The sequence below is a fragment of the Cololabis saira genome, chromosome 17 (assembly GCF_033807715.1).
Source record: "Cololabis saira isolate AMF1-May2022 chromosome 17, fColSai1.1, whole genome shotgun sequence".
NCBI lineage: Eukaryota > Metazoa > Chordata > Actinopteri > Beloniformes > Belonidae > Cololabis > Cololabis saira.
This window is the reverse complement of record NC_084603.1, coordinates 22,682,252-22,693,861: the sequence shown is the minus strand read 5'-3', so window position 1 is coordinate 22,693,861 and position 11,610 is coordinate 22,682,252. Positions and strand designations below refer to the sequence as shown.

The 11,610-nt window shown below is 38.7% G+C and overlaps 1 protein-coding gene across 1 annotated transcript; it reads right to left on the bottom strand.

Annotated features, from left to right (window-relative positions):
• Window positions 1-1,102: 1,102 nt before the first annotated feature.
• Window positions 1,103-9,842, bottom strand: fas (Fas cell surface death receptor). The gene is made up of 9 exons (XM_061744754.1): window positions 9,692-9,842; window positions 7,904-8,049; window positions 6,899-7,033; window positions 5,197-5,308; window positions 4,865-4,935; window positions 3,789-3,887; window positions 3,590-3,639; window positions 3,292-3,316; window positions 1,103-3,167 (listed from the first exon to the last, which is right to left on the bottom strand). The coding sequence occupies exons 1-9, from the start codon at window positions 9,760-9,762 to the stop codon at window positions 2,866-2,868; spliced, it is 1,011 nt and encodes a 336-aa protein (XP_061600738.1). The 5' UTR covers window positions 9,763-9,842; the 3' UTR covers window positions 1,103-2,865.
• Window positions 9,843-11,610: the final 1,768 nt, after the last annotated feature.

Sequence of the window (11,610 nt, the reverse complement as noted above, 5' to 3'; positions counted from 1 at the left end):
ATTTTCAACTGGAACGCCCCTCGAAGTGGGATTTCCCACTGGGAAAGTGGGAGAGTCTTCACCACCCCCGAGTTCACATTCCAAGATGGCTGCCCCGGTTGTAAACAGTAGAAGAGAGCTAGCTCTGTAATAATTCGTAGCACTTCATTCTAGTTTTGGTCACACTAAATCAGTCGTATACAAGTATTGTTCGGCATATATATGCTGCTATAGTGTAATTTACATTTTTCATGTGGTATATGCGAACTACAAACTTGTTTACCTACTTTGTAACTGGAACGCTGATAACTCGGCTGTGACGTCATTCCCAGTTGCGAGTTCCGACTTCCTAGGTAAATGGAACGCAGCATTAAAACGCTACTTCTGCTTCAGCTGATCCGTCAAGAAGCTGTATACACTCTACGTCCACAAGGTGGCGCTTCAGTCTTTAGGGGCAGGACACTATGTGAATGTTTTATACTTTGCACATTTAAGTGGTTTCTTAGTGTGACATCAACATTGAAGAGCTTATCTGAATAACAACTTTTAAATCATTGTGTTTAGATTACTTTCTGATTGTGTCAGTGGTATTTTAATCCTGACTGCATAAACCCTTGAGCAATACTGGAAACTTTGGATGTCATTCTTTAAAAAAAATACTTTGTGATGACACCCCATAACATCATTTTTTTAAACATCCGTGATCACAATGCTGGAATGTAAACTCCAAGAGCACATAAAGCCTCTTTCTGCAGACATTTTGGGAGGGGGTCAGCAGGCTGGTTGCATTAACCCTTATTTCTCAGTTTTGGTTTCCTCTTACAGTTATTCTGAGTTGCCGTTTGCCTTATACTTGTCCTGATTTCCTGTGCTCCACACCCTGGTGTTGGGCTTCAAGATCCACCCTTAAAACAAGGAGAACTGGGCAGCAGGTTGTGTAATGTCTTTCAACATACGGTATGTTTTGTTTTTCAAAAGTTGTGTCTCATTAGCCCAATTGCAAGAACCATGTAAGTATTGTGTGCATACTGAAACATTAGTATTCTGCTCTGAGGATTATGGTGAACAGATAACATCAAAACACTTTTCACTTAATCTTTATTTATTGAAGGTTTTTTCACAATATACAAGTGGTGAAAGCATAATACTCACAGAAGAAAGAACATTCAAACATTCAACATCAAATTAACACAAAAAAATTGGATATTTTTCAACTTTAAAACGCAAAAAAGGAAGGAAACCTCGAGAGTAACTCTGCCAATTACTTAATCAGCTTAAAGCAGATACTAAGGGCTCCTTTGCCTGTGTGTACCATCACGATAGAGCTCTGTAGTTCAAGCTAATATTTCTCCCAAACTGCTTTTATAATTAATAACTAAGGCAATACAAAACATTATATACAACCCCAATTCTATATACGAAACGCATTGACTAGAAAATCTCATAAACAAACTTCCCCTAGGAAGGTTAGAGTTAAACTTTTATCAATTCGTGAAAAATAGTAGCTAATTTTGAATTTGATAGTAACAACATGTCACAATAAAGGCTGAGGTATGGGCAAGAAAAGAATAAAGAATTTAAGTAGCACTAAAAACAATTACCCTGAGTAACATTTTGCAACTAACTTGGTTAATTGGCAACACATCAGTAGGCGCATTTCCATTACCCCTAGATTTGAGCAAAACCAAGTATCAAAAAATAAATCCTGTAATGGAAAATGCCCTAATTAAAAAAAAAAAAAAAAACAACTCCCCAAGTATCTAACAAACTTTTTTTCGCTTCCAGGAGGTGGTTTTTCCAGGCGATTCGATAATCCATTTATTCGCAAAAGTGTAAAGGAAACACTTTTTGTGAATTTCCACATCTCTGGCAATCAAAATCTAGTTTCCAGGTGTTTTTGCCCTAATTGATACAATGCAGTTGTACCGTCCGTAACACTACTTAATCATTATGAACTACATGAAGACTTCCCTCTGAATAATCTGGCTATGTTCTCAACAGCGGTGGCGGCAATCACAATTATTCGTCAAAGACTAAAGACTAAATTTTCTTTAGTTTTGAGATTTTCTCTTTCGTTGTTTTGAAGAGGACGAGATACAGAGTCATGAAAATTACCCCGATAAAAAAAAAACTTTTCTGAAGAATTTCTATACAAAAAAGACAAGACTGAAAATCAGTACTTGACCTTGTGACCTTGGGGCCCTCGGGCAGCACTGCATTAAAAGCAGAAGAGGTTGTGTGATAAAAATCATTCATGTGCTCAGGGACACTTTCAGAAATCCCCACCCAAGAACACAGACTACTATGCCATCCACAAATGCAGGTTAAAGCTCTGTCATGCAAAAAAGATTATGTCTTATGTCTTCTTTGGCTGATCAAAAATGAACTGAGGCAAAGTGGAAGACTCTCCCATGACCCCACAAACCAAACACCACTTCTGTTTGGAAATCATGGATCCCCTGTCCTTTTGGGGGTGCATTAGTATCTATGGAAGGGAAGCTCAAACGGATTCTAAAAAAGGAAAAATAATGCTGAAAACCCTTGGATTTCTTTGCAAGACCGAGCCACAAACGGCATCGGATTTTATAAAAGCACAGCTTCCTTGTAGAAGAGTTCAGGTGGTTAACTGGTGCACCTGCAGTCTAGATCTTTCACAAACTGAAAATATTTGGCAAATCATTAAATAGAAACTTCCTAAAGACTCAGTACTGTTGAGCAGCTTACGTCCTACAATATCTCACATGGAGACGGCAATCCTCTCCAAACATTTCCACCTGCTGATCTCCGTTGTTAAATCAACATCACCATCCACAAGCTTTTTTGAGACTTGATGCTTCCACCAAATTCAAAATGATGTATATATTTTAAGAAATGTTTCATGCACATTTATGCAGAACCATTTCCGGAACCAGACTTGCCTTCCTCCAATATTTTTAAGACCTTCTCATATTTGCCCTTTTTGCCAGTTTTTTGAAGGATCTCTAACAATCTTTTTGGGGCAATACTGCCCTGTTTCTCCACCCACTTCTTCAGTAGCTCAAGAGTCTGCTCCTCAGCGTCCTGCGGGTGGTTTCGTTTACAAGAATCAATGGCAGCTTCTAATACACCACTACGTATTGCTATATCTTCCATATCCTTCCATCCAAGCACTTGTACAATTTCAGGCAGGAGACACTGGAAGTCCTCGGCTGGAAAGAAAATTGGGAACCAGTGTGTCACATCACAACTGACTTTAAATTTATTGTTGAGGTATTTTAAAGATGAAAAGAGTGCTTTGTAGGAGTTTAACGGATTTTCTGTTGTTTTTCTTACCGTTATTTGAGATGTTGTTGAGATGCTGAAAGTAAAAGTGTACTGAATGTTAACATTCAACTCTGTCGCAATAAAGAAACAAAATTTGCAAACCTCACAAAAACAACACAGAGATAAGCGGAGAAATAGGGCGAACAAAAGTGCATTCAAAACTAACCTGTCCCCCTTACATAAAGGGGCAGCTAGGCCAGCATTAGAGAGACAGAAAAGCATTTAACATTCATGTATGAATCTATGACCTAGGCACACAAGAAGGACATCTTAAATCAGGACAGATTTGGTCAACAGACTAACTTACCACAGCTTCATCACCGTTCGTTGTTGGAAGTTGGCTTATTTCCCCTTTTCCTTATGAGAAGTTAATGAAAAATAAGAAAACATATAATTGTTAACAAAAAAGCACACACATACATATACAAAAATGATAAAACTGTTCTGTGGAAGGATCTTGAGCCCTCCATTAGTCTTATAGTGTAAAGATAAATAGAAACACTTACTTCGTCTTCTGTTTTTGTAGAAAAGGTAGACTAATACAGCAACAATCAAAACAAGAACAGCAACAGCAATCCCAACAGCAACGGCAGTGGTGTTATCTTCTGAAGATAAAAGACAAGACCATCATATTATTTATATAGACACAATTACTATTTTTTTTGATTGCAAGTTAAAGGAGCTTGAGGCCGGATTGTGGCAGGATTTATGAAAAAAATCCCTATACATTTTAAGTTTTCTAGTAATAATGTCAGATGAAGCGTTCCAAACCCAAAAGAATGAGCCCTCTAGTGTATTTCTCCTTTGCCTTGAACAGGCTGTGTGCTGCAAAATGTGCTGCAATTCGGGCCCAAATTTCCCGCGCTGGGCTGCGGATGTGACGTCACATGACGCTGCATGCGCGTTCTCCCCGTTCTCCCGTGCCGGTGTCTGTGCTTTTTTTTCCCACCTGCTTTTTTTTACCGGCTCCCCGTACGTGATGACGTTCCGTCTTGTGATTGGCTTCTGTTCCGTTCCAATTGTCTAATGAAAATAGTCCCTAATAAATATTTTAACTCTAATATTTTTTTTAGCCTATGTCAGTAAGATCACTGATAATTCTGATAATTCCTTGTATATGTTTCTTCTCCCTTTTACCTCCACTATGATCTGCTGCTTCTGACTTTACAGAAGTGTATGTCTCTATATGTTCTCATTGTTAAATCTGTAAATGTCTAAGCAAAATAGTCATAATAAATTATATAAATATAATTAAAAAAATGTAACGTCAACTAAGCGCTCACTGATTAATCCGCAATTGCCAAAAAAGACGTTTTGAATGTGAAGACATGGTGAAAAACTACCTTCCTAGCTTAACATGGCAAAAAAATACCATCGCGGGGAAAAAATGCACACTTCCGGGGAAAATATTGCAGCCCGATACAATCTGGTACCCACACCGGCTTCACTGTTGGCTGCAGTACCCCCAACAGCCGTCGTGGTGAAGGGTGGCGCTAGAGAGTCTCATTTCTTAAAGGAGCCTCATGCTCCTTTAAGCCATTATGGTTTAATCCACAGAGACTGAAACTCATCTATAACTTACGTTTCTCCTCATCTTTGCAGACGGTGTTATTGGTAGCAGTACAGGGTACTTTGACTCCAGTAGAAGCACATCTTGAAGGAAAAGAAAACCAAATATGAGTAACAGACTGGGTGAGAGAATTAGAATTCAATCTTTTTTTAAGGATGCCAACTATACAAGGAAGGGTCAATGCATCCATGACACAAACGATGTTTTAAAGGCAACTTTTTAAAGGAGAATCTTGACAACTTAATATCACAGAGTCCAGAACATCAGCGCAAACCTGTGAAGGCTTAGTAAAGCAGTAGTCATGACAGCTGTTTAATGTATGTATCAGAAGAAGTAAAACTTACGTTTCACATGGATGGCAGACTTTGCAGTTTTCCATTTTACAATAGTAGCCTTCCTTACATCGGCACACAGTGTTCTTTGCAGAGGTGCAGGGCTCGGCCTCTTCTAAATTAGCTGAAAGGATAAGACAGATGCACAAATGTCATGTGACGTCATGTGACGTTTTGTGTACACGCATGCAACAGGGATGCATTTATTCTTCATCCAGAACTTGTCCAAACACGGGCAGCACAGTTTAAGTCAATCAGATACAATAGAGCAAACCATCAGTAGTCAGTGGTGAGATGTCACCAATATCATTGCTGTGATAGCTTCCACTCCGAATTGTTTGAACCCTATTATTTTAAAAAACACTGAACCATCCTTTGTGAATGAAAAGGAAATTATCCCATCATCCAATTCCTCACAGTCACACCAGTTTAAAGCAATGAAACATGTTAGTGGCAAGTTGGAGAGGGGTATCATGCCTGTGCAGGGTGGTGTTCATCAAATGAAAAAAACAACATATTTTTGAATCTCAGTTTATGTTTTTTTTACTGCCTAAAAAGAGAGCAGGACAGTTAAGGGAGAGTTTGTGGCTTCAGACAGTCCACAGAGAGGATAGAATAGGACACTGTGGGACTGTTACATGTACATTTGTGGTAATCATTTCATCACAAGTTTAAAAAAATAGTAATCGGTTCTGAGGGTAAGGCTGGTTCTGGGCCAGTGCTGAGTGTGGAACCGGGCTTTCTGTTTCCACTGACAAAGAACTGGCTCTGGGCCAGAAAAAAGGGTTCCAAGGTAGCACCAACTCTTTGCTGGGCCAGAAGAAAGAACCGCCTACATAAGCAGAGGGGGGTGTACTTGTTAAGACCAACGGCAATAGCAAGACTGCAACATTTTCAAATAAGCGACAAATCAATATGGATACAGCAAAGCAGCAGTGGTTTGTGGAGGAGACAACCTGTCTTTTTAAGCGATGTGGTCCATGGAGGCTGCTACGCGGACCTGGTACGTATTAGCGCAAATACGTTGTTGTTGCTTCAATGCAAACGCAGCGACGTAACTGATGTTTACAGTGACATAATGACGTGGCTCGCCTTAGCACCCGTGCTATGAAAAAGCAAACCGGTTCTCAGCTGGTTCGCAAGTTGAACAAGTTGTGAACCAGCAGCAGCATTGGCCCAGAACCAGCTTGGTGGAAAATGGGTAATAGTGGTCAAATGTGATGCTTCATTGAAAGGACAATGACTGAAATACTGTGTATTACCTGGAGATTCATTGAGGTAATTACACGTGTCGGGATACGACACTTTCACGGACACAAATAAACAGACATTCCTTTCTCACTATAAATGAAAGTTTTTTCTATTATAACATGGGCAATCGTGGCTTAGCAACGACATTATATAATTGTTTACCTGACAGACCTTATGATTCTGGCACAAAACAAAGCAATACCATAGTTTTATTTAACACTTTTACTTTTTTAATACTAAGCAAATACCAAAAAAGTTGTACTAACTACCATTCACATTCAGTGCATTGTTTTTACCCATGAATGGCCAGAGACAAAAGAACCTGGATGTGTTGTTCTCATCTACAAATTACGTGTGAAATGGCAATGAGGACGGACGTAACAGGTGTGTGAGGACGGCTGCAAACTCCATTTGGAGGATGAAACAGTGAGAGAGAAAAATGTGATACCACCAGAAATCGTACCATTATGGTGTGAGCAGGATTTACACGGCTCACAAGTCTCCCGGGAATTAGGGAAACTGTTGTATGTGCCATCTTCACAAATGATACATCTTGTGTCGTCTGGAGTTGTGGTGCAGTGTTGTTGGACTTTCTGACCTACAATGCAGAGGCACAGTAATCAGAAACAGAAACAGGTTAAACTCACCCGTGTTAATAAAAGCCATTAGAGGGGAATATTTTTTTTTCCCAAGTTCAGTTATGGGAAGTCAAAAACAAAAAAACCCATAAATGAGGAGCATTTCTGCATTCTGCTCTTTCCTCCGACCTAACAGGATCTATACCTTTCACATCTATACAAGGACATTCTGTACCTTTTATTCCTGAGCGTAGATCACATGAAAGTCCTGAACAGAACGTGTCTTAATGAGTAAATACATATTATTGAGTACATAACAGCTCCTCATTATTTCAGGGCTTTCACACTATTGAGTTATATCTGTTTTTGCTGGTGTTTCTTTAACACTACAACCTACTATTGACTGACCAGTATGGTGAAGTCCTGGCAAAAAGTTGAATAATTCATGTTTTCAAATTCATGCAGAATAGTTTCCAAAAAACCTGGAGAATGGATAGAAAAGTGTCAAGGTTTGACATTCCCCCCAGCTTTCAGTTTCTGTTTTGCCCCGCCTGTGTCCCATCTGCCCTGATTGTGTCTGCACCTGTGTCTCGTCGTGTCTCGTTATCCCCTGTGTATATCTGGTCTTGTCATTCCCTTGTTCCCTGTCGGACCTTACTGTTTGCTCCCTGCCACGTTTTGCTCCTCAAGTGTTTGGATCCCTTTTTAGTTTGTCTTGCCCAGCAGAGCCTTGTGTTTTGCCTTTTTTTAAATAAATCCTGTTTTTTTGCCAACTCCTGCTCTCCCTGCGTTTGGGTCCACACCTTACCCCAAGACGTGACAAAAAGCATGCAGCTAATGACATCTTAAAAAATTGGTCTGAACTTCAGCTTCGTAGACCTCTTACTTACCAGCTGGACAGAGACAACACTTCCTGCCTTCCTCGACAGTGTAGTTGCCATCTGTGCACACGTCCCTTTTGACACGCAATCCCCCTTTAATTGTTGCAAGAAGGGATCTCTCCCCAGGTGTTACGGACAGGTGAAGTAAAGCGCCCCTGAGAGCGAGAAGATTTAGATTTTTTAGATTTATTTATTCAGCACAGTATAAAAAAACAGAACAAGTAACATAGAAATGTAAAAAAGAGCTCGGCTGAGGCCTCTACCTATGTAAAATACAGCAAAAAATTGTACAAAGATTTAAAATATGCAGAATACATGATTGCAGTCTAAACACAAAGACAAAGCAAATAAACAGCAGCATGAATAGAATACATGGTATCTACATGATTAAAGAAAAAATAACAAATCTAGAAATATCATTAGGTAATCTGATCAATTAAATGTGTCATGAGCTTATGTTTAAAATTATTGAATGAAGTAGAGGTAGACGAGATTCTTGTATAGGTGTTCCTAACTGGGCTCCCCTGTATCTGATGGAAAACTGACACAAACCAGTAGGGAGATTTGAATGATTAGCCTGTCTTGTATTAAAATGGTGCATATCACTGTTGAACTGAAAAAATCTTTACATGGCAAAGAAAAGGAAACTGGCAGGAACAATACTTTGAAAATAAAATTGCAGGTTTGATATGTATTTAACTTAAAGATGGGTAAAATATTGAGTTGTTTGAAAAGAGGGGCAGAATGAGCAGACCAATTACTGTGTGTGGCAATCCTGTAGAATCTTTTTTGCAACATAGTTTATGAAGATGTGTGTTATAGGTAGCTCCCCAAATAATATTACATGAGATATGGATATATCAAGCTATAATAAAGCGAAAAAAGAAACCGAAAGTTAGTTAATTTAGTGATCTAGTTTAGCTGGGAAAAAAATAGATTAAAAAAATACATAGCTAGCGCGTTGCCGCTTTTTCCCAGTTATTTTTGCCTTGGAGTTTGAGTTTGAGTTTGACGCCGGGTGTGATAATGCCGCGTTCCATTTGTCCTCGGAAGTGGGGATTTCCCAATTCCCAGTCGGAATTTTCAACTGGAACGCCCCTCGAAGTGGGATTTCCCACTGGGAAAGTGGGAGAGTCTTCACCACCCCCGAGTTCACATTCCAAGATGGCTGCCCCGGTTGTAAACAGTAGAAGAGAGCTCTGTAAAAATTCGTAGCTCTTCATTCTAGTTTTGGTCACACTAAATCAGTCGTATACAAGTATTGTTCGGCATATATATGCTGCTATAGTGTAATTTACATTTTTCATGTGGTATATGCGAACTACAAACTTGTTTTCCTACTTTGTAACTGGAACGCTGATAACTCGGTTGTGACGTCATTCCCAGTTCCGAGTTCCGACTTCCGAGGTAAATGGAACGCAGCACCGCATCTGTCTTGTAGTATAAACCTAACAACACCTATCTTTTCCGAAACGTCTACCACTCATCTCTGCTATACAGTTAAACATATCATATACTGAAATATATTTGATATTAAATGCGGAAGATAACGCTGTCGACTTGGGTGACACACATCAACACAACACTTCACTCAACAGTCTTCTAAAGGCTGATTTATGGTTCCGCGTTAAATCCACGCAGAGCGATGCGCGTCGCCGCGAATCCTACGCCGTATGCTACGCCGTACGCTACGGCGTAGCATACGGCGTAGTGCCTGCGCAGACCATAATTCAGCCTTAAAACAGGGCGTGTGTCAAAACTAGTCCACGAGTCTGAAAATCATGTAGCTTTACTTACTGTGACAACTGAAGGAAGGATATGGAAAACAGAATGAAGCGAGCACAGGACATGTTCAGTCCAGCAGCCATCGTGTTATAAAGTTGTTGTCTCTTACACAACTATGTATGATACAGTAAGCGGGGTTTTCCTGCGTGAACTCCCTCCCCTCCCAAACCTGCTTTACTTTCAGTTTCACTTGTTGCAAGGACATATCTCTGCCACTAGATGGTGCTATTGCCCGAGGGTTTGGCAAGGAAAAAGGGAACTGTTTAAACAGTTTAAGTAATTTAAAATAAAAAAAGTGTTCTAACTTTGGATTGGCTGTGTTTAAAGTCACTATACTTAAGGAGGATTGGCAAAATAGTTTAAAAAAAAGGATGAATTATGTAACAACTGAAACCCTTACCTCATAGTGAAAAGCTTGTGAAAAGATGTAATCTACTTTAACAATAATTATGACTTGTATTGGCTTACAGAAGCCATCCTTATTTTTCCAGACATGAGAAAAAGTTGAGAAAGTTATGTGAAGTAAAGTTTAAAATGTCCAATCATCTTTGGCATGTGAGCATGAGCAGTTACTGACTCATAACCGCCGTCTTCTCCTGAACAGGAAATCATCCATCTGAAGGTGAGAGTCGTGAGACACTGCAGGTAAGCAAAATTCGCCACAGCTGGATAAACTAAAAATAAAAGCCCTTGTATAACTCAATACTAGATTGAACTCAGTTTTTTTTTTGAGATTGAAGATTGAAAAGATCCAGTGCCTAACTGTATGGTAGGAAATCTACGACGGAGTATTAGGGCCAAACTAAGACAAAAAAAGGGGAAATTACGAGAATAAACTCATAATATTATGAGAATAAAGTCGTAACATTACGAGAATAAAGTCGTAATATTACGAGAATAAAGTCGTAATATTACGAGAATAAAGTCGTAACATTACGAGAATAAAGTCGTAACATTACGAGAATAAAGTTGTAATGTTGCGAGAATAAAGTCGTAATAGAATAAAGTCGTAATATTACGAGAATAAAGTTGTAATATTACAAGAATAAAGTCGTAATTTATGAGAATAAAGTCGTAATTTATGAAAATAAAGTCGTAATATTATGAGAATAAAGTCGTAATATTATGAGAATAAAGTCGTAATATTATGAGAATAAAGTCGTAATTTATGAGAATAAAGTCGTAATATTATGAGAATAAAGTCGTAATATTATGAGAATAAAGTCGTAATATTATGAGAATATAATTTATGAGAACTCTAACAGGAATAGCATCTTCTCCCTGTGTTAAAATGAGGAATATTGAGCATCTTGTAAAGTGAAGTTATATATTTATAATATATTTAATATTACGACTTTATTCTCGTAATATTATGACTTTATTCTCATATTATTATGACTTTATTTTTTATTTTTTGTCTTAGTTTGGCCCTAATACTCCGTCGTAGAAATCCCCTCTTGGTGCTACTAAGTTATATATTTCATGTCACACACGCCACCCCACTTTCTAAATGAAATAAAACAGCGATATCTATGTGATCTTGCCAACAGTAGTTAGCTGCAAATGTATCTTTGAAGAAAAGTAGGAAAAGGTGTTTGGCTGGGGAACAAAACTTAACTCGCAGAACTCTTGTGGGATTCGGTTGTTTTTGCATGTGTATCACTTTTCAACCTTTTGTAGTCCCACTGAGTCCCTGTATGTATCGGATTTGTACCAGTCTACTGACAGCTAATGTGGCCCACTTATTCAGCAAAATGAATACTTGTAGGTGTTGGTGAAAAGCTGATATAGATCAGACCCACATCTAGAAAAATGTAGGATGTAAATATACCCACAAAGCCAATTTCAATTTGCTAGTGGTGTGTCTAGTTTTCTAGGCTAATATTATGTTCTTCTTTTTTTTCCTACCACACTAAACCACACCAGCTGTA

Excerpts from the sequence above, each read along its gene's own strand:
- fas (XM_061744754.1), bottom strand. The coding sequence starts at position 9,762 with ATGGCTGCTGGACTGAACATGTCCTGTGCTCGCTTCATTCTGTTTTCC. Across the intron at positions 7,034-7,903 it reads GTGTTGTCTCTGTCCAGCTG|GTCAGAAAGTCCAACAACAC; the intron begins GTAAGTAAGAGG and ends TCTGCATTGTAG. Across the intron at positions 3,168-3,291 it reads CAACAACATCTCAAATAACG|CCGAGGACTTCCAGTGTCTC; the intron begins GTAAGAAAAACA and ends TTTTCTTTCCAG.